At 42.5% G+C, this 23,976-nt stretch overlaps 1 protein-coding gene across 1 annotated transcript in view; it reads right to left on the bottom strand.

Moving 5' to 3' along the window:
* MGAT5B (alpha-1,6-mannosylglycoprotein 6-beta-N-acetylglucosaminyltransferase B) overlaps nt 1-23,976 on the bottom strand; it is a 260,592-nt gene that overhangs the window by 224,104 nt on the left and 12,512 nt on the right. Inside the window, 1 exon segment of the mRNA XM_032211348.1 lies at nt 23,729-23,841. Within this exon segment, the coding sequence (XP_032067239.1) occupies nt 23,729-23,841 (113 nt within the window).

Raw genomic sequence — 23,976 nt, 5'->3', positions numbered from 1 at the left:
TGATTTGTATGATGTTGAAATCTGCCTTTCAATTTGCCCAAAAGTTTCTTACCCTATAAAAAGGATTCTGCTTCTTGACCTCATTATCAAGCTGCTTTAATATCTCTTTGGCATTTCTCTTAATGATTGTTTCTGAGCTTCTTTGAATGATGAAAAGCAGCCAGGAACTTGATCGTGGGACAAAATTTATTATGCACACCCCCATATCCCTTTCCAGCTTCCTAGCCTTCCCGTGGGTTTTGAAGTGTGGGAAGTCAGGGAGAGATGATTGTTTCATGAAGCAGATAAGACATTCACACACACACACACACACACACACACACACACACACTTGGCTATCTTTTTACAAAATGAGTGCAGGAATAGTTTAGCGCTGGGATATGTTTTATGAAAGAGACCTAAGAAAAGAGGAGTAGGATCACACATGCTAATTCTTTCCATCATGCCTCTGTGCACCATGTTCCTTATCTCATTATACTGTATTTTCTAATTATGGAACAGTTTTAGTGCACTCAGCTAAATACCTGATGATACCTCTTCAGTCCCTTTTGCTTAATCCTGGAATATCATGGATGAAGGTAACTTTGGGAACATGTCCAATCCCATTCCTCCCTCATGTGTTTGTGCAAAAAGGGCTGAACAGAGCTTCAAAGGGTTATAGCTTCCAGTCAGCTTTTACTTATCAGTACTAAACACAACCTTTTATTTGAATCAGTGTAATTCCCTTGACTCACTATTAATTGCCTGCCATTTTGTAGATTACTTTCCTAGCAACATTTCCACAATGTATGCCAGTTATAAAACATTTGTAAGAACGCTGAATTTCTTCCCTCCCTCCCTTATATCTTAAAGATGTCTTCATATTGCTAACCCTGCAGGCAGCATCTTTTCCTCAATAGTCTTGCATTATGAAGCAACACAATTGTGTTAACTAAGGCAAAAAAGTGACAATTCATAGCCTTTGCTGGCACTTGGAAGTGGTTGGAAGAGGCTTCTGGGTGTGTTTCAGTGGTGGGTTCCTACCGGTTCAGACCGGTTCGGCTGAACCAGTAGTGGTTTGATGGCCTAGGTTGCTGGAACCAGCAGTGACCCAGGCCTGACATGCCCCTGAATTGGTTCTCTGGGCAGCGCCATAGGCGCTGCCATCTTTTTTCTTCTGCACATGGGCAGAGAAATGATTGTCAAAACCCACCCCTGGTGTGTTTATTTTGGGTTCAGCAGTTTTTTTCAGCTGTGGGAATTGGTGGAGAAAGCTCAGGAGAGAGAAGAGATGAGCCAATGGAGCATTTTGCTTCAATCTTAGCACAAGACTCCCTGTTGCTTTTCAAAGGAGCTTTGAGGGATGGTTCTTTCTGGCTTTCATCAAAGTGAAGCCTCCTTTGAAACTCTCACAGCCCACCACACACTCATACAGTTGCAAGAAAAAGTATGTGAACCCCTTGGGATTATGTGGAGTTTTGAATGAATTGGTCATAAAATGTGCTCTGAACTTCATCTAAGTCACAAATAATACTGAAAATAATACTACACAAACATTAGATGTTGCCATGGTTTAACTGCACATAACATGTAAACATTCACAGTGCAGGGAGGAAAAAGTATGTGAACCCTTGGACTTAATAACTGGTTGACCCTCCTTTGGCAGCAATAACCTCAACCAAACATTTCTTGTAGTTGCAGATCAGACCTGCACAACGATCTGGAGTAATTGTGGACCACTCCTCTTCACAAAACTGTTTCAGTATAGCAATATTCTTGGGATGTCTGGTGTGAATCGCTCTCTTAAGGTCATGCCACAGCATTTCAATCGGGTTGAGATCAGGACTCTAACTGGGCCACTCCAGAGGGTGCATTCTGTCCTGTTGAAGCCATTTTTGTGTTGACTTACTTGTATGCTTTGGGTCATTGTCCTGTTGCATCACCCATCCTCTGCGGAGCTTCAGTTGGTGGACAGATGGTCGTACGTTTTCCTGCAAAATGTCTTGATAAACTCTGGAATTCATTTTCCCATCAGTGACAACTATCCGTCCAGGCCCTGAGGCAGCAAAGCAGCCCCAAACCATGATGCTCCCTCTGCCATGTGTTACAGTGGAGATGAGGTTTTGATGTTGGTGTGCTGTGCCTTTTTTTCTCCACACATAGTATTGTGTGTTTTTCCCAAACAACTCAATTTTGGTTTCATCTGTCCACAGTATATTTTGCCAGTAGTGCTGTGGAACATCCAGGTGCTCTTTTGCAAACTTCAAACGTGCTGCAATATTTTTTGGGGACAGCAATGGCTTCCTCCGTGGTGCCAGAGATTTCTATATGTCTTTAGCTGACACTCTAGGATTCTTCTTTACCTCATGAAGCATTCTGCACTGTGCTCTTGCAATCATTTTTACAGGACAGCCTGTAGGGAGAGTAGCAAGAGTGCTAAACTTTCTCCATTTGTAGACAGTCTGTCTTACCATGGACACATGAACATCAAGGCTTTTGGAGATACTTTTGTAACCCTTTCCAGCTTCATGCAAGTCAACAATTCTTGATCGTAGGTCTTCTGAGAGCTCTTTTCTGCGAGGCATGGTTCACATCAGACAGTGCTTCTTGAAACCAGTAAACCCACAACAGGTGTGTGTTTTTAAAGGGCAGAACAGCTGTCAGCAACACATCCAATATCATCACACTGATTGGAGTCAAGGTTGGCTCACACCTGGCTCCAATTAGCTCTTGGAGACGTCATTAGGTTAGGGGCTCACATACTTTTTCCTCCCTGCACTGTGAATGTTTACATGTTATGTGCAATTAAACCATGGCAACATCTAATGTTTGTGTAGTATTATTTTCAGCAGACTGTATTTGTCTATTGTTGTGACTTAGATGAAGTTCAGAGCACATTTTATGATCAATTCATGCAAAACTCCACGTAATCCCAAGGGGTTTGAAAGCTTGAAGGTTTGGAGGTTTTATTCGACTTGTATGCCGCCCTATTCCCGAGGGACTCAGGGCGGCTAACAAAACCAAGGGAGGGGGGGAGGACAATACAAAAAGGAAAACCACAAAAAACAAACAACAATACAAAACAGTCTAAAAGGTCTCAACACACATACCCATTCGAGTAGGGGATGGGACTCAGCAGCCCCAGGCCTGCTGGAACAGCCAGGTCTTGACGGCTTTACGGAAAGCCTGAAGGGTGGTGAGGGTCCGAATCTCCACGGGGAGATTGTTCCAAAGGGCCGGAGCACCCACAGAGAAGGCCCTCCTCTGGGTGGTTGCCAACTGACATTGGCCGGCCGATAGAATTCGGAAGAGGCCTAATCTGTGGGATCTAATGGGTCTTTGGGAGGTAATCGGCAGGAGGCGGTCTCTCAAGTACCCAGGTCCAATACCATGAAGGGCTTTATAAGTGACGACTAGCACCTTGAAGCATATCCGGAGACCAATAGGTAACCAGTGCAGCTCGCAGAGGATAGGTGTAACGTGGGTGTACCAAGGCACACCCACAATTGCTCTCGCGGCTGCGTTCTGGACCAGCTGAAGTCTCCGAACACTCTTCAAGGGCTGCCCCATGTGGAGCGCATTGCAGTAGTCCAGTCTTGAGGTCACGAGGGCGTGAGTGACTGTTGTGAGAGCCTCCCGGTTCAGGTAGGGACGCAATTGGTGTACCAGGAGAACCTGGGCAAATGCCCCCCTGGTCACAGCCACTGATCTAAAGTCAGCTGTGAATCCAGGAGGACTCCCAAATTGCGAACCCTATCTGAGGGGCGTATAATTTCACCCCCCAGCCTGAGAGTTGGAGAACATAGCCAATTTTTGGGAGGGAAAAACACAAGCCACTCAGTCTTGTCAGGGTTGAGAGCCAGTTTGTTAACTCCCATCCAGACCCTGACAGCCTCCAGGCACTGACACATCATGTCAACCGCTTCACTAAGTTGGCACGGGGCGGACAGATACAACTGAGTATCGTCCGCATACTGGTGATATTTTATCCCGTACCGCCGAATGATCTCACCCAGCGGCTTCATGTAGATGTTAAATCATCGATCAGCACGACCAAAGCAGTTTCCATGCCATAACCAGGCCTGAAACCCGACTGAAAGGGATCCAGATAATCTGCTTCATCCAAGGTCCGTCGGAGTTGAAAGTCCACCATCTTCTCAACAACTTTCCCTACGAAAGGGAGGTTGGAGACTGGACAATAGTTGTTCAAAATGGCTGGGTCCAGGGAAGGTTTCTTAAGGAGGGGTCTCACCACCACATCCTTTAGCGGGTGCGGGAAGGATCCCTCCCGAAGAGAGGTGTTAACAATCCTCTGGAGCCAGCCACGTGTCACCTCCCTGCTGGTCAAGACCAGCCAGGAGGGGCACGGGTGCAGTATACAGGTGGAGGCACTCACCGCTCCCATGGCCTTGACCACTTCCTCAGGAGTGACAAGTTGAAACTCGCTCCATAAAATCCGATCAAGACCTTCCCCCGGTGCCTCGGCTGATACCGTCCAAGTGGAGTCCAGGTCCGTCTGAATCTGAGTGATTTTATCCGACAGAAACTGGACAAATTCCTCAGCTCTGCCCTGTAAAGGGTCGTCTGCATCCCTCCCTTTCAAGAGGGAGCGGGCTATTCTAAACAGGGCGGCTGGGCACGATTCTGCGGATGCAATAAGAGCGGAAAAATGCACACATTTTGCCGCCCGTATTGCCACTAGATAAGTCCTAATAAAGGCTCTTAATTGTGTTTGGTCGGATTCAGAGTTACTGGCCCTCCAGCGTCGCTCTAGGTGTCTCTTTTGGTGCTTCATCTCCTGGAGTTCCTCAGTGAACCAAGGAGCCCTCCTGGATCCACTGCCGCGGAGAGACCGTAAAGGCGCAATCCGGTTTAGAGCCTCCGCCGCCGCTAAATTCCAAGCAGCAACCAAGGACTCCACCGGACTGTGGACAAGAGAGTCAGGTATCTCACCAAGCGCCGTCTGAAATCCCATAGGGTCCATCAGGTGCCTGGGACGGAACCACCTCTGTTATCCAGCAATGAGAAGAAACACTTAAACAATAGACTTTAGGATAAACAGATTATTTTTATAGAATGTTTTAATTGAAGTACCTCTTGGATTTGCCACCGCTGACATCAGCTAGTCTTTGCTGCTGAAAAAATCCAAGTTACAAATCCTCAAAGTGCACTTCTGCTGCAGTTAATATAAAATCAATTATTGCAGCAAAAGTTGTGCCTATAGATTTCTTAGATTGAGAGTTGCACAGTGCTATGTGTATGTTTGCTTTAATGCTCTTTTTGCAGGGATAATCATTAGCAATGTGATGAAATCTGCATCTGTTTTCATTATTGTATGGACATTTAAAAGTAAGTCACTTTATTTGTGTTGTCATTTTGAATTATAATTGTAGTACATCATTAGGAAATGTTCATAATATTCAGGACCCCCCGATTCCAATTCAAGAGAAATCCTTATAAAAATATTTAAGTACTGTATGCTAACAGAATTGTGTCAGGGTATTAATATCAGAGAGAAAAATCTGAACTGAGACATGATTATCTCAAAAATATTTGTTAGTAATAGTTAGCTCCCCATTGTGTGTAACCATCATTTTCCACTGATGTGCAATTTTGAAAGGCATCAGAAAACATCTTGAATATTTCCAGCAAATCTTAAATACCTAGTTTTGTGATTTGAAGACTGACAAGCTTAATTAAATCTGGAGGCATAAAAGAATGAATCAACAGTCATTGGGGGATCTGAAATAATTTCTGTAGATGAAGCTAAACTGAGACACTGTTATACCTGCACAAAGAAAAGGAGGAATGCAAAATGGCCTATTGCTCCAAAATATTCTCAACCACTCACAAAGCTTTTTAAAAAGTCTAAGAAATGAACATATGGCAAAATCTGGAATTATCATTTAGTTCAAAAGTTTTTAAGTTTTCCCTATTTTGCTATGACCAACTCAAGGGAGGGGGTGCCCATTTCCAATTCTCAGACAAGAGATCCTGTGTTGTCTGAGAAATGTTTCTACCATCATGAAAATGTGGGGCAAGATCTTGAACTTTCTACTAGGTGGGGAAAACCTGGAAGCTTTCAGATTTGGGTTTCCCCAGATGTGCCAACATGGCTCTCTTAATAAATTGGAACTTTGAGCAATACTTTGCCTTGGACTCTGAGTTACTTTTGGATTCCTTTTGGAACCCTGACATCCTTTGCACCCCATACGATCGCTTTCCTTGAGACAGCTCACCATAGAGGAGCTGTTTAGGGATGCAGTGGTCTGGCATCCTTTACTGATGTTTATCTTTTTCATCACAGCTTTGTTGACTCCGGGCATCTCACAATTCAGAAGCATATATTACAAGTAAAACCCTAGATTATTTGTAAAAGAATAAAAACTAAATTATATGTTCTAGAAGTGTGAAGTGGGTCTAAGAAAGGCAAAATGCAACTAAGTACTTCACTCTGCCCCCTAAATTATCAAGGTGAGACTGAGCTGCTTCAATCAGCAAAACCTTCTCTCAAAGGAAGTGAGTTCTGCCTTTGCCCAGCATATGAACAGCAGCCATATTCCACAAGGCACCACTCATTGCAGGGGACTACTTCATATTTTTGCTTTTAAGGAGCACTCTGCTCAACATTTCATTAAAGTATCATTTCATTAAAAGCAAAGTAATCCCAAGTATTTTTTAAAGTATTTATTTATATAATTTGCACAGTCACCTATCTCACAAGCAAGCTCACTGGGTAGCATACAACAAAGCTAAAACTATAAATATCTAGAATCATTATCATTAATAAGTATTAAAACATTTTTTTAAAACAACAGCTAAAACAAGAGTAATAGTCAAGAAGTGGTAATAATAGTGGAGCCGGCTCACCCATCTCCTGGGGGGTCTCTCCAGGCTTTCTGGCATAACAAGATCTTGAGCTACCTTCAGACGCTTAGAAGCAATGAGGCCATCCTCACCTCAGGAAAGAAGTATTCATAGTCTATGACAGTGATGACATAGTCTATGACAGATTTTCAGCACCAAGTGCCAAAATCGAAGCACACATGCATGCTCATCTGGGACACGACCCGGAACTGGAGCTGTCCAGGGGGCATGCGCGCACCTGAAAATGCACTTCTGGTTTCCAGCAGGCACATGCCCACTGGCCAGCTAAACTTCCGGTTACTGGTGTGCATGTATGTGTGACAATCAGCTGGCTGGTGCGCATGCTTATGCCTGAAAATGGAAGACCAGCTGTTTCCGTTTCCGGAACTGCCACGGGCACGAAGGCCAGCTGATCATTGTGCATGCATGCGTGCCAGAAACCCGGAAGAGGAATGGGTGATAGCAATAGCAATAGCAGTTAGACTTATGTACTGCTTCATAGGGCTTTCAGCCCTCTCTAAGCGGTTTACAGAGTCAGCATATTGCCCCCAACAACAATCCGGGTCCTCATTTTACCCACCTCAGAAGGATGGAAGGCTGAGTCAACCCTGAGCCGGTGAGATTTGAACAGCTGAACTGCAGAACTGCAGTCAGCTGAAGTAGCCTGCAGTGCTGCATTTAACCACTGCGCCACCTCGGCTCTATGGGTGATGCCACGTATGCCAGCCCACATGGCTCTGTGTGTCACTTTGGGCATGCGTGCCTTAGTTTCGCCATCACAGTTCTATGAAAATATCTGCATTTTGAAAATACAAAAGTAAAGTCCAAAACAAAAAGGGTAACAAGATTAATAAAGCTTTTGCTGTAAAGTCTACTATCTGTCACTGGAAAACTAGAGTGTATAGCACATCATTCCCCACCCTATTAACTAACAAGATCAACACAGTGAAGGGTCCAAGTAGCAGAAATCTGTTTTAATGTAATTATAAGTTTATTCATCTATTGCAAATGTTTCCACAGTAAAATGCAATTTCTGGCATCAACATCTACATCTTAATAAATACCGTAACTGTATGTTGTTGTATTATAGGAATGGCAGTAACTCTATATATGCTCTTTCAAGCAGCTCTTGGTAATCAAAACCAATTATTAGCTTTCCTGTGATATGAAAGAAATATCCATGATTTTGATGGTTATTCATCACATAGCATACATTGATATATTTAAAAGAATCGCCACAAATGTCCAGATTCTAATTATGGTATAAATTGCAAAACCAGTACAACATCAGATAAGTCACAATCAAACATTCAGCTGGATCAAGATTTAGTACCAAGAAATATTGGACCACAATAAAAAAAAATCCTGCTTAAAAGGTTTGCCTGACTTTGGTGTAATTGGATAGTGGGGAAGAAAAACATCAAGCGATCCAACTATATCCATTCTAGCAAAATCCACTATACAGAACACAATCCTTTAGCAGCAAATGTAATAAGATTCATAAAGATAAGAGAGAAAGGAAATCAGGTTTATAATATTTTCTCCCATCATGGAGAAAGCCGAATATCAAATATCAAAGAGATAGTATTGCAGGATAATGTTTCATGTAGGCAAATATGTACTTTATAAATACCACACCAAATTTTAGCAAGCAAGTTATTCATTTTCTTTCAATGCAGTACAGAACTAGCTAGCAATCTCTGTCATTTGGTATGAAAAAAAAAGACAAGAATAAACTTTGTACAGAAAAAAATGGGCACATTTAGTTCTTTAAAAAGGCACCTTCCAAATGTGCTAGAAATTTTATTGTGACACAAACCCCACATCAAAAAGAGACTACTTCATGAAATAGAAGAAATTCTAACAGTGCATTTGATTAAACAGAATGTAATCAATTTGGTATCATTTTAATCCCATTTAAATTTACATTCCATTCAACTGAGTGCTCATTTGGGCCTCATCTTACTACTGAAATTCAGCCCTGAATTCAACGCATCTGCCAAAATCCAAATAAAATGTTATACTACTCCCCCCCACAAAGAAAGTTGATACATTTTGAGCAGGATGGACACTATCCATTAGATCTCATCAGGATGGAGGAAAAATCCAAAATGCTTGATTTTATCTATTGGATAACTTCCATGAAAGATTCCTTGAAAGATATGTCTTATAGGAAAATGCCACCTGAATAACAAATGGGAGAGGGCTAATAATAACAGAAATATTTCAACATGGTACTTTGCTCTCTCTTTAAAAATAGAATCTCCCTCACACATTGCATAGCCTATCCTTTGGCCACACACATCTGTACAGAACCGATTCTTGCTTCCCTGTTTTTCAGGCTTGGCTGGAAACTCGCTTCTTTAGAAACCTATCTTCCACATTTAAACCTTAAATTGGGGTAACATTGCAAGAGCACCCTTCATGAACCCAGCAGTCAGGTCATAAAAGCAAACTGTCATTCAGCTAGCAAAAATTATTTGGTCAGCTAAGTTGAATGTAAGAAGCTGTGCTACGGGAACTCTCCTGGAGTAACTCTGTGTGAGGAGAGAAGTTAAAGGAAATCCTGGCTAAATGAGAGTTTATGGGAATGTGACCTCTGTTTCTGACTCTCCCAAGCAGTGGTGGGTTACGCCGGTACATCCCAGTACGGGCGTACCGGTGCCTGATGGGAGCACCGGGTACTGTTCTGGTATGGAGCTCCTGAGGGCCCTCCCTCCCGCCATCTGTCCTTACCTATATTTGAGCTCTTCAGGGCTCCCGTGCATGCGCACAGAGTGTACAGCGCCTGTGCAACACTCCACCGAGCAGCTGGAGAGCTGCGGAGGCGTCGCAGATGGTAAGTACACATGTGCGCGCTGCGTGCATTCATGTGGTGGACGTCAGGCCCTGTTGCACTGTACCGATTGCAATGGGATCCGGAACCCACCACTGTCCCAGGGTACATTTGTGACAAGGTTTCCCTTTTCTATAAAGTGCATTTCATTACATTCCACAAAAATCAGCTGGAATTTGAAGACACTCTGGCTAAAATTAAAAGTAGGGTTAGATGAATTATTAGGCCTAAGGGGCAGCAGGGGGGGGGAAGCATGGTGATACAGTAATCATGTGATTTGTGAAACTGGGACTGAAGAAAACTCTCTGAACACTTTGCAGAAAAAGATGATGAATGTTTTATATGCCAGCAGATCGTCAAACGTCTTAGCAAGCAAACAGGCAAGAGAACATCTGTTCCCCAACACCCACTGCATCCTCAAGAATATAAATCATCTTATTTTTACATTAAGAACTTACCTTTATCTTTTTTATGGTTTATTGATTTTATGGTAATTCTTTTCATTATTGTGATTCGACCAAATGTGTTGAAGTTGGGTGGCATACATGTTTAATACATTTATCATTATCCTCATCTTTATTTTCATCCTCATCCAACCTACCTGTTGGGAAAGGTGTTGCTTCTTTGTATGCTCTGGTTAATCCACTGCCTTTCCCAGGATAGACAAAATAACTTTAGCACAGATATCGATATCTAAATTTTGGGAAGCGGAGGTCCCGCTTGAGACCCAGTAGATGGGATGGGTGGGAGCCACCAAATTTCCCATCTCTTTCAATTAACAGAAAGAAAGAGCAGCTATACCTCAAAGCTTTCTTTTATAGTGAGTATAAGGAAGAAGGAGGCAACTGGGCAATCTTTGGATGTTATTAAAGAACCCAGATAAGACCATTCCATTTTATTCACAGTCATATCCATTGTACATATGTGGAACATAGATGTTGTGACAGTCAAAAACAACCTATCTGTTCTCTCTCTTGGTGCATAGATCATTTCATAAGTGAAATTGCCCGTTAGATGCAAAACTATCCATTTCAGGACATAAAGATGTTCCTTTTATTCCTATCCATTTCATGTATCCAAAATCATGTTTATACTTATATATATTATCTAATACATCTTGACAAAATAAAAAATAAAAAAAATAAAAAATGGTATTGAATTCAATAATTCCTAAGCTAAGAAGAAAGTAATAGGAAAGCATGCAGGAGTTCTTAGCAGACACGATATTTCACAAGGTGAAAGGACAGGATTAATATCTTTTGACATCCACTTGCTGTAATTTCTCAGGGTAGCATTTAGTGAAGAGACATGACATTTTCAGAAAATGGATGGATAATTTTCTCTACTTGTGATTTCTGAGAGTTGCATTACATGCAAAAATGAGTATGGAATATCTGAAACTGATTAGAAAACATCGTTGTGCTAAGTGGTTTGGCCTTCTGGGTTGAACAGTTTTTACATGGAGAAAGACATTCCACTGATAGGCTGCAACACATACAGGCTAGCTAGTTTGCCCATGTAACTCAATACAATAAACAGGTTTTTTTTAAAAAAGATCATAGCACTTGGGGGAGAGGAAAGGGTGCCTTCAAGTCAGTATTGACTCCTGGCAACACCTGGACTAGCCCTGCAGTCTTCTTGGTAAGATTTTGGAAGTGGTTTGCCCTTGGCTGCTTCCTAGGGCTGAGAGACAGAAACTGGCTGAAGATCATCTAGTCCTGCCTAAGACAGGACTAGATCATAGCCCATTAGGGCTGCCCAAATGTAAACTGATGCTTCCCAACCTCAAGTCTTCTTCTAACTCATTTCCAGTACAAAAACACAATTCAGGGGACAGGGAAGAGATTCATTCTTTTTGGAGGATTCTCGGTGTCTTTTTTCCTTCCCTTTTCCCAAGTGACAAGTGGCCATAATCTTTTCAGAGGTTCTCTGTCCTGTACAACTCAAAATGAGACTCCAAAAGCCATTTCCATTGCACAACCACTCAGGACCTGCTCTTGGTGTCTAGAGCTTTACAGGTAATCACGTGCAGATGGAGGGGAGGAGAATGAAGAGTCCTTCCCCACTATCCAATCATTTCCACGGCTGTTCTCCCAATTGTGCTTTCAAGCAACTGTAAGAGCATAAACTTCCAAGCTGAATTTAATGATTGATCCTTGCATGATTTATCCCAGCCACCTTCTTCTAGAATTCTGTTTTTTTGTCTTTATTATAGTAATTGCTTGCTCTGGTCACTTCTGTAATGCTTTCGAAGTTCTCCTTAATCTGCTGTGACTAGATTTGTCTGAAGAGTGGAGCCCCAGTGCCCAGCTTCAAGTGTTCTGGGGGGCCTCTTGTACTCCCCATGCAGTGTCCAAGAGTCTCTCTTGCCCCAGGATTTTACCACTCATTTAAAGACTGTGATTATGGTGATCAATAATGGACAGAACACAAGAATTATTCTGAGCTGACGACAGATATGGTGATCACTAAATTTAATGTTTTCTCCCTCCCCTCTTGCTCCATGGAAGCATTTTAAGCAAGCAAGCAACCTTTAAAAAATGCATAAACAGTCTTGGCATAGCTATCGCACTGACATTTTCAATAGACAAACCTATGGAATAATAAATCAAGGCTGACACTTAGAGGTTTTTGAATCAGATCATGATTGAGTAGAATAGATTGAATAGAAGCCCATCCCTATAGCTATATGTGAGGCAAAGCAAAATACTTACTTACTTACTTACTTACTTACTTACTTACTTACTTAGTATGTATGTATGTATGTATGTATGTATGTATGTATGTATGTATCAGTGATGGGATTCAATTTTTTTTACTACCGGTAAAAAGCATGGCTTTGTGGGCAGGGCAGGGGACGGATACTGCAAAACCCACTCCTGCGGGAAGGTTACTGCAAAATCCCCATTCCCTCCCTACCCCACTAACCTGCTTTCCAGCTCCATTCTCCTGTTCAGGGCAACAAAAGAAGATCAGCTTCTGATCTTCTTTTGTTGAGGCAGCAGGGGCGGGGCCAGCCTATTTGCCAGTTCTCCGAACTATTCAAAATTTCCGCTACCAATTCTCTAGAACCTGACAGAACTGGCTGAATACCACCTCTGGTATGTATGTATGTATGTGTATGTATGTATGTATGTATGTATGTACGTACATACGTACGTACTGTATGTATTGGCCACCGTAGTTTCCTCCAGATATCTTGGGTTGTAACGTCTATCAGTCCTGCATAGCAAAACATCTGGGAAACATGGGATCTCCAAATTAGCATTAGTTTCAAAGGAAGGAGGAGAAGGAGGACAAGTAAGAAGATAAAATGAAGAAGATCTTGTTGGAGAAAGGCAAAAAAGGGGAGGGAAAGGCATACTATTTCTTTTTTCTCTCTCTCTCATCCACAATCAATTCAGCTACAACATTAGAGATTCAGTTGTTTCCAAATGGGAGCGCTCAATTATACTCTGCATTTGAGCAAAAGAAGAGTTGTTTGAGGGTGGCTATCTTCAGTGCTCATAATTTATTTATTTATTTATTTTTGTCATATCTTTCCTTGAGTCAATTTCAATCGAACTTATAAAAATAGAGGGGTCTGTCCTTTTTCCTTTCCAGGCACCACTGCAGAGTTATCAAAACATGCTCGCCTGAAATCCCTTATTCTGTCCAAGTTTTTTAAACCTAAACTACCTCTACCCATACTTACACAATGGCTAGAATAATAGTTAGGTCTTTTGAAGTCTTTCAGTTATGCCCTTCCTCCCATCCAAACCTGTTCATTAGCTTGAATGATTATTTTATTTAAGGCCTAGCTTTAGTTATCTACCTTTAGAAAGTAAGGAAAGAAGATATCCACCGATAACTAGTGCCCTGTCCAGGTACTTTGCTTTTCACCAGGTGCCACTATTTTCAGCAATGTTACCACGCTCAACATCATTTCCTTACCCTTCAAAATAATATTAGGCTGAAAGTAAACTCTAATGGGAAATGCTGTCTAGAGAAGTTGAATAAAAGCAACCATAATTTATGGCAAGATATAGCTTGGATACTGTAAAAATGAGATGTCACAAGAAAGTAATTTGTTTCTTTCCCAGCATGTTTTTAAGCACTCATTTCACAGGGTTATCATATAGACTGAACAAATAATAGCTACAAAAATAAATTTCACACCCCCACCCCTGGTCCTCTGAGACATGCACTATATCAAGCATGTGTGACTATCTTTGGAGGAGCCAGGGAGTCAACAAGCTTGTATTGTAATGATTGATGCAAAAAGAAAATGGACCTCCTGCACAGGCAACAGATGGTGGATTTAGAGTCAACTCCACAACTCTGAAAAGTGGTTTGAGTAAGTGCGCAATTTAAGTAGAAGGTTGTTAGGATTAAAATTAGCAAGCAGAGCAGAATTTTGCTAATTCTCTAATACAGTGTTTAAGTCCGCACGTCTTAACGTTGTCAAAGTTGGGAAACACTGCTCTAATAAGAGCTGTGTGTGATGGAATGTGCATCTGCAGGAAGAATTTTGGTAACACGGAGCTTTCCCAGAGAGAGGCCCAAAGGAAGGGACTGCATAGTCCTCAGCTAGATGGGGAAGGGAGGAAGTGGTACTGGATAGCCACGTGGTCATATCTCTTAGGATATATGTAGTAGGTGGGAAAGTTATAGCTTTATCTTGGCAAGATTCTGTCCAAAGGTTGTAAGCAAATAAAGGATTGGACCTGACAATATGTTACCTAAGAGGTATAGGCAGTCCTTGACCTATGACCATTCATTTAATGACCATTTGAAGTTATGATGGCACTGGAAAAATCAACTTGCAATCTGCCCTTAAAGTGATAACCTTCATACCAAATTAATTGCCATTTGGGCAATAGGCAACAGGCTCACATTTGCAACAGTTACAGCAACCTCAGGCCATGTGATCATGATTTGTGATCTTCTCAGCTGACTTCCAATATGTTAAATCAATTGGGGAAACTGGATTGACTTGACTGCTTGATTCACTTAATGATTGCAGTGATTTGCTCAGTGATCACAGTAAAATGCTCATAAAATTGGATCTGGTCACATGATAATTTGTTTCTTAAGCATATTACCTGTGACCAAAATGCCAGTCCCAACTGTGGATGAAATTTGAGGATTACCTGTAGTAGGAAATTATGAATTATTTCCAAATTTATATCAATGGCATCAAGAAACTACAAAGCTAGGATAATGATGTGTGGAAGTTATCAAGAATTAGATTTACTACTCACGATTAAAAAGATACCAGGCATGCAGATACTCCCTGTACTTTGAGAGAGAGCTTTGGAAGACACATCCTTGCTACAAAGTTGTTGTGGAATACATTAAATCTAGTTGTGATAGTGATAACCTCATTCTTCCAAATTGAAATAAGAGAAAGTGAATTAACTCTGTGATGAGTTTCTGCAAGAATTTACATAGCTTTATCTTTTTTTTCTTGTGACATACTTATAATGCTGAAGACAAACCGATCAAATCAAGGTCATAGTTTAATCCAACTGGATAATGTTGGAACACAATCCCTGTTTAACCATAATATGAAATTTCCATTTCAGAATGAAATAAGCCCACTTTATTTATAAGACTTCAGAGTGGGGAATTAGTTAACTGTCAATGAAAAAGCAAGAAATAAAGAGAGATGGATAGAAATTGGCTCTTTATTTAAGGAGAGTATGCTATAATGGAAAAATAAGGTCCAGAATATTTAGAATAATGGTTTAGAATATTCATTCTAAGCTATATATTAGCAAGGACTTTATGAATGAGGTTGTTTTATGGAAGCTATTTGATTCATTTTCTAGGTTAATCTTTAATTTTTCCTGAACTTGCTTTTCAATAGCATTCATTTATTAAAAATAGTTCAGTGTAATGTGGAGAACCAATTTGGTGTAAACTGTTAATGTAGAAACCAGGAAATTGTGAGTTCTACTCCTGCCTTAGTCCTGCCTTAAGTATAAAAGCCAGTTGGGCGACTTTGGCCCAGTTATTTTCTCTCAGCTCAGGCCACCTCATAGTATTGTTTTGTGAGGAAAATAGGAGAAGGAAGGACTATTAGGTACGTTTGCTGCCTTCAATTACTTATAAAGTAATGAAGGTGAGATAAGGATCTGTCAAATAACAATATTAATGCCACATTTAAAGGAATCATAATCATATTTATACAATAAAATATCCCCTTGAGTTCCGTTTGATCTGCCTCACAAATCTTAAATGATCCTGACCTTAAACATCAGGAATTATCATCCTGAATAAAATAAGGTCAAGAGTTTTAAGGCTGAGATTATATGACATAAAATATATTGAGGTCTAATAAAACCCTGTTCAGAAGTTCAGATCCACAATAAAATCTGCAGAGAGGGAAACACAAAACAATCTCTTCTTCTCCTATGATCCCAGCAAGGCATAACAGTACAGGAAGCTCTGCCAAGGCCTGTTATGGCCACCTCAGACTCTAACCAGAAGATTGACAATGTCAGTCAATTTCAGAACTGCCAGACAAACCCCTGCCTGAGCAGCTGCAGGCAAAGGAGTCTGTGTTGCCCACTAATTAGGGGACACAGTTGCCATTGCCAGTCTCAGGTGAAGAGTCCTAGCTGCCACACTGTCAGCCTCTGCTTTGCTGCTGCTTTGGCTGTCATTGAAACGGGGAGGGGGAGGCATGGTATCTGGGAGGGGAATCATTATGTGCTGGAGAAAGTTTCTAGTCGCTGATCTGACCACCTTACTGCGCATGTGGAAGAAGGGAGTTTCCCGCCAAGACTAACTGTCCGGCATTCCATCCTGATGACACTTTTTGAAGTTATCTCCCACCTGACAGTTGGGTGCATTATAATTGGACTGTGTACAGGGGTGCCAAGGGGAGGGGATTGAATTGTACTTGATATTATCCGCTTTTGCACCTAATTAACCAGACTCAGCTTAGCTTTGCAACTGTTCATTTATAATTAGTAAAAGTACACTTGATTTCAATTCAAATGGAGTCCAGTGGTTTTCTTTCCTGATTACTGAATGAAGTAATGCTGACAATAAGCTGAGTCTCCTTTCACACCCATCCCGGAGCTAAAACCTACCGAGGGGGGGGTGCCCTCACAAGAAGAAAAGAAATGTCTTTGCATGTAAGTGACCAGGAGGAAGAGGAGTGGGTAGCGGCGGGACCATCTTTAACCGAAAGCCTGGCCGAACTAAGAGTGGAAGAACCTGCTGTTCATTCCAGATGGACTTGGGGTGTGGGACAAAAACAGGAGCCTGAGGAACTGGATGCTGGAGTCATGAGAAGGAGACTAAAGAAAAAATCAGCTGATTGGAGTGACTCTGATGAAGAAGATTACAAGCTTTCCCACGCCATGAGACTTCTCGAAGAAGCATGGACTGAACGCAGAAACTGTGAGAGAGAAGTGGAAAGGGAGCCGACGGAGGAATTTGAGCAAAGGTACTCAATGCATAGTTTAAAGGAGAGTGAAGGGGCCGAGGGGGGTTGTGCACAAGAAAACTCAGAACCAGCCTCCCCCCCTTCAGCTAGAGTCGTTCAAAGAGCGGGGGGGCAGGCGACGCCGAATGGCAAACGTCCCTCCCTTAACCATTAAATATGATGGAGACCCTAAAAATCTTGGGTTGTTTATAATTCAGGTCTGGAATTATATGGAAATCTATGGACCTGATTTAGAGACAAATTAAATGAAAGTGAGGATGGTGTTGATGTCTTTAGAGAAGAAGGCAGCTGAATGGATGGTCGGCCTACACAAATGTAATTCCCCTCTCCTGAGGAATTTTAATGACTTTATGGTGACCATGAGAAGGAGGTTTGATGACCCTTTGACCGAAAGACGTGGGCGCCTGAAATTTATGGCTCTGAAGCAGGGAAACAAAACTGTGCCAGATTATGTCCAGGAATTTCAGGAGTTGTCAGCTTACATGAGGGGGTGATCGGAAGAGGCTTTGCTGGATCAGTTTGCTGAGGGATTGAATTAGAAAATATACCAACAGTGCATAAACAGACGCCTTCCCCGTCGTGTAACCGCTTGGTATGAGTACGCTGCAGACGTGGAGTTGGATTTAGCCAGGCTTCAATGCATGAAAGAGGGAGATGTGGAGAAATCCCCCCCAGCAGTCCCAAAAAAACCCCTTCCCCCCAGGAGTGAGGGAAAAGGAGGTTTCGCAGGCAAAGCCAAGCCGTTCACTTGTTTCCGCTGTGGGAAGGAAGGCCATTGTGCTGTAAATTGCCGCGTAAAATTGGCTCAGACCGCCCCGCCCACCCCACCCCCGGAGAGAGGGAAAAGCAGTGAAGACCCCAGGAAAGAGAAGGGAGGCTGCATTAGCTGCCAAGAATGTTCTCCAGCACTTCCAGCCTCATCACTGGGTAAGTTCCAGAATGGGCCCCATGCTTATCCCAATTGAGATGAGAGTGCCATCTTCTGGCGCAACTGAGAAACTTTAGCTCTCCTTGATTCCGGCTGTTCTCACTGCATGATAAGCGCTGAAATGGTGGAGAAACTAGGCTTAAAATTGAGGACTTTGAAAACCCCTATTGTTTTTTGCCAAATTGATGGTTCTATTGCAGGAGGCGGTCCTGCTCATTTTTCTACTGAGCCCATAGAGATGAAAATGGGGACCCATCAGGAGTTAATAACTTTTGTTGTGGCACCTGGCATGGACCGGCCCCTTATTTTGGGACTCCCCTGGCTTTGTAAATGGAACCCTCGCATTAACTGGAGAAAGGGTTGGTTACGAATTCGCACAAACATACCCCCTGAACGGAAGCTTGAGACTCCAGATTCTGGCGCTATTAGCCCCACATTGGCAGCCAGGGGGCAGGAGAGAATCAAAGGGGAAGAAAAAATTCCAAAGGAGTATTGAGATCTCAGGGAGGTTTTTAGTGAAAAATCTTCTGATAAATTATCCCCCCCCCCCCCACAGACCCACTGATTGCACATTGATATTTTGCCTGGGGTGAAGCTTCCAAAGCTCCGAATATATTCAATGTCCCCTAGGGAAATGGAGGAAATGAGAAAATTCATCAATAAAAACTTGGGCCGGCGAGACCCAAGGTAGCGGCTCCTGTACTATTCAGAGAGAAGAAAGATGGCTCCCTGAGATTATGTGTGGATTTTAAAAACTTGAACGCGATATCATCTCAGAACCTCTACCCGTTACCACTGATGAAGGACATGCTGGCCCAATTGGGGAAGGGCCGCATCTTCACTAAATTGGACTTAAGGGAGGCATATTATAGAGTCAGAATTAAAAAGGGCGACGAATGGAAAACTGCTTTCAACTATCCCCTTGGCTGTTTCCAGTTTCGAGTAATGCCGTTTGGCCTACAGGGGGCGCCAGCAGTCTTCATGCAGCTAATTAATGAGGTTTTACATGACCATCTTTACAACGGCATTATTGTATATTTAGATGATATCCTTATTTACACGGAAACATGTGAAGAACACGTGAAGCTGGTTCGTACTGTGCTGAAAAAACTTTGGGCAGCTGAACTTTATGCCAAATTGTCCAAGTGTGAGTTTCATCAGGAGAAAGTTGACTACCTGGGCTATCGCATCTCCCATGAGGGTGTTGAAATGGACCCCGCTAAGGTAAAAGCAGTCACCGAGTGGGAGGCCCCTCGTACACGCAGGCAATTGCAAAAAAATTTGGGTTTTGCTAATTTCTATCGCCAGTTCATCCCCTCTTTTGCTAAGATAGCTCTTCCCATAACTAACCTTCTGAAGTCCAAAGGTGGGGCGAGACCCAAGCCTAGCAAGCCACTGGATTGGACCATGGAATGCCAAGCTGCTTTTGAGAAGTTGAAGCGGCTTTTTGCGTAGGAACCAGTCCTCAAACACCCAGACATGGACGCACCTTTTGTGGTTCAAGCTGACGCCAGTGACATGGCTGTGGGGGCTGTGTTGCTTCAAGCTAATAGTCAAGGTAATTTACAACCCTGCGCATACACCTCTCGCAAACTAACTGACACGGAAAGACGTTGGGCCATTTGGGAGAAAGAAGCATTTGCTGTTCGCTGGGCTTTGGCCACATGGCGCCATTTTCTAGAAGGCGCCAAGCACCCTTTCAAGGTGTGGACTGACCATAAGAATTTGGAAGCTTTGAGAACGCCCAGAAAACTTTCTCCTAAACAGATGCGCTGGGCTCAATATTTCAATAGGTTTAATTTTACCCTGAAATACATTCCAAGGGGAAAAATTTTATGGCTGATGCTTTATCCAGACTTCCTCAATCCAACTGCTCTAAACTCAGTGTGGTCCAGCCTGTCATTCCCGCGACGAGCCTCGCTGCTCCTGTTGTTACTAGGAGTCAAGCGCGTTCTAAGGTAGAGATGTCTCAGGACTTTCTTTCCAACCTGAAGAAAACCCTCACTGATGATGATTGGTTCCGGCAGCACGTGAATGAATGCACTATGAGAGATGAATTGCCTTGGATTGGGATGAAATTATATGTTCCTGCATCTCTTAGACTCATTGTTCTTCAACGGGCTCATGATTCCCGAATGGCGGGGCACTTTGGTTTTGTCAAGACGCTCCACCTCGTCAAGAGACAGTTTTGGTGGCCCTCTTTGAAAAAGGACATTGAAAAATATGTTGCCAATTGTACCATTTGTGCTGCTGCTAAACGCCCGCCGGGAAAGCCACAAGGGTTGCTCCAGGCAGTAGCTCGCCCAGTGGCCCCTTGGAAGGAGATATCTATGGATTTCATTGTCGAACTTCCTGAGAGTCAGGGACACACTGTTATCTGGGTTGTTACCGACTTGTTCTCCAAACAGGTCCATTTCATCCCTTGCTCCAAGATTCCTTCTGCTAAGTCTCTTGCTAAGATGTTCATCTCCCATATTTACTACTTACATGGGGTGCCTGACCACATTATATCGGACAGAGGTGTGCAGTTCACCTCCATTTTCTGAAAAGAGTTTGGCTCCGCCCACGGATTAAGCTCCGCCCACCACCCTCAGACTAATGGGGCTTGTGAGAGGACTAATTCTGTTCTAGAACAATATTTGCGTTGTTTCATCAACTACCAGCAAGATGATTGGGTGGATTTGTTGCCGCATGCGGAGGTGGCTTACAACAATTCCGTGCATAGTAGCAATGGTTTCACCCCTTTCCGTGTGGTGTTTGGCCAGGACTTTGTGCCCATTCCTGAGGTTCCCTGTGAACAGCCCCAGGTATCGTCGCTGTCTGAGTGGAGTGACCGCCTTTGTCGCATTTGGCCTTTGGCTCTGCGAGCTCTAGATGCTGTGCACCACGCTCATAAGAAACAGGCTGACAAGAAACAGACTAAGCCTTATGACTACAAGGTTGGTGATCAGGTGTATTTGTCCACTAAATTCCTTCAAACACCCCAGCAGTCGAAGAAATTAGGGCCCAAGTATGTTGGCCCATTTCCCGTTGTCAAAATCTGTCCGGCTCCAGCTGCCCAAGCACCTCAACCAAGTTTACCCTGTTTTCCATGTTAACCTCCTGAAGCCTGTCTGCACTTCATCGTTGAGGCCGCCTGTCCCTCCTCCGCCCGCTCTGCTTTTGGTTGAGGGTGAGCAACATTTTGAAGTCCGTGAGATTTTAGACTCTCGTAAGCGTTGAAACCGTGTCCAGTACCTGGTGGCTTGGAAGCATTTCCCACCTTCTCACACTGAATGGGTTGATGGGTCCCATGTTTGGGCGCCTCGTCTGCTCCGCAAGTTCTACTCTGCTTATCCTGACAAGCCCTGAATTTGGACATTCTCCTAATTTTCCTTTTTCTTTTTCTTGTTTTTCTTCCCTCTCCCTTTCCCTTTTTCGTGTCTTGTTGTCTGTCTGTTTGTTTGTGTTCTTTTCGTTTCTGCAGGTCTGACCACCCTCTTCTGGAGGAGGGCCGGATGTCAGCCTCTGCTTTGCTGCTGGTTCAGCTGTCATTGAAACGGGGGGGGGGGGCATGGTATCTGGGAGGGGAATCATTATGTGCTGGAGGAAGTTTCTAGTCACTGATCTGACCAACTTACTGCGCATGTGGAAGAAGGGAGTTTCCCGCCAAGGCTAACTGTCCGGCATTCCATCCTGATGATGCCCTTTGAAGTTATCACCCACCTGACAGTTGGGTGCATTATAATTGGACGATGTACAGAGGTGCCAAGGGGAGGGAATTGAATTGTACTTGATATTATCCGCTTTCGCGCCTAATTAACCAGACTCAGTTTAGCTTTGCAATTGTTCATTTATAATTAGTAAAAGTACACTTGATTTCAATTCAAATGGAGTCCATTGGTTTTCTTTCCTGATTACTGAATGAAGTAATGCTCTCTCTCTCACACACACACACACACTGGTTCAAGGACTTGCCATGTGCAGAGAAGAGTAGAGCAAAGACTTCCAAAGGAATAACATTGAGGTTGCTAGAGCTCAAGCCTTTCCATTGGTAACAATTGACCATTTTATCCAGACTCTTGTGCCAATTTGAAACCTCCTGACTCTGGGCCTGCTGATGACCCATCTACAATGTTTGGACTCTTGGGCTTCTCTTGACCACTCTTTTGACTGCTGTTTAGGAGTTAGAATTCTCTCAAGGCAAACTTGCTGGGCTTTGAGGAGCTTGATTTTGTGTGGGTTTCTGTGCATTTGCACTCACATTTCCTTTGTTGCTTGTTCATTTGCTTCACAGGCTTCTCAGTAAAGGTTGCAACCACCTCTGTGGATATTTGTGATTGTGTTGTCTGAGACAGGACAGGGCCAGCCCATGAAGAATTTAGTACTGTACAACACATTAAATAGTAACTTTGGTCTATTACAATTTTGACTTGGTTTAAACCCAAGATGTCCAAATTGTTCTCTTAGGCACATCATTATGCCATCAACAATATTTATTTTCTCTCAGTGGAGGAAATCTGATAAGATTCTGGTATTCCTGGGAAAAGTATTGTTAAGATGTTGGAATAGAACTAAGGTGATTTGGGTTCACTAAATTATTTTAAGTCAGTCACTCCCTCTCTATCAAATCTCACAGGTTGTTGTTGTTGTTTTGCTGTGGGGAAAACTCAGAAAAAGAGTGCTATTGATGTGGTCTTGGGTTTGTGGAGGAAAGATGAGACATAAATTCAACATCAACCAACAGTTCTTAAGAAGTTTGAAGTGATAATAACAAAATCTTGCAAGACTATATATACATATAGTATGTATACGTCCACAACAGGGATCCCCTTCAGTGCCCTCACCAGTGAACTTCAGACTGCAGAATGGGAACTGCTGGTATAATCTTGGTTGATTTAAACCTTTAAATCAACTTTAAACCTACTATGATTTTATTCAATTCCATTTGAAATTATGTTTTATAACCCTCCTTCTTCCATTTGAACACCATCTAGTCCTGCTAAAAAAAATTCCCATAGTTTCTATCTGGAACCTGGTATGGGAGTCAAAGGGCAGTATTTATTGTGATATATACAATCATGTTTTACATGGAGATTTTTTTTTGTCTTTTACAAAGAAACATTAATAGAGCAGGTGCAGCTAAGAGGCGAGAAATGTGTACTGAAAAAGAATGTTTTTATGCCATACAAAATTTAAATATGGAATTTACCTTTACAAGATTTAGGGATGACACTAGTTTGGGAATTTCTGCGAATGAATTAGGAAAAGTCGTGGTAGTTAAGTCAGGATGGACATGTATTATTCCAATATCAGAGCAGCATAAGTCTTAATATTGTTGGGGTAGAATTGTGAACATGCCCTAATAGTGATCTTCCCAGAACTACCTGGTTAGTTCTTATGGAAACCAAAGGCTGAGTTGCTCATTGTTTGATCCAACATACAGTAGCTCCTATACTGTTCCTTGTATGTGTTTGGAACCCTCCTGAATTTAGGCGCAATTAAGGATGCAGTTGACCATATAGCACACCACACATTGATGGAGCTCACCTCTACTTGCTTCCAACAGCATTTCTTGGTGCTAAATGGCAACCATATTTCTCTCTTCACCAGCCATGTTTCCCAAAATTACTAAAGGGAGTTAATTCTCTGGGCTGTCAAACTGGAAACCTCTAATTAAAATGAGTTGTGGTGTTACCTTCCGTCCTGATGGTGAATGGAGAGTCTCCCAGTCTTTTGGCTGAAAACTGACCTCCCAAGGATGTCATTAAGAAGCAGAGAGTGAAAAATCCAATGCCTACCACAAATATCCTAAATGGAGAAAAAAGAAAGAAGACACCAATCAGAAACATTATACCTGAGCAGTAGATGGAAATATTTCTACATTATCCATAAATGATTTCAGTGAATATTATTTCAGATAACTTCTCCTCCAGAGAAAGCTAG

Source organism: Thamnophis elegans, chromosome 2 (assembly GCF_009769535.1).
Source record: "Thamnophis elegans isolate rThaEle1 chromosome 2, rThaEle1.pri, whole genome shotgun sequence".
NCBI lineage: Eukaryota > Metazoa > Chordata > Lepidosauria > Squamata > Colubridae > Thamnophis > Thamnophis elegans.
The sequence above is the reverse complement of the archived record's forward strand: the minus strand, read 5'-3'. Positions and strand labels throughout refer to the sequence as shown.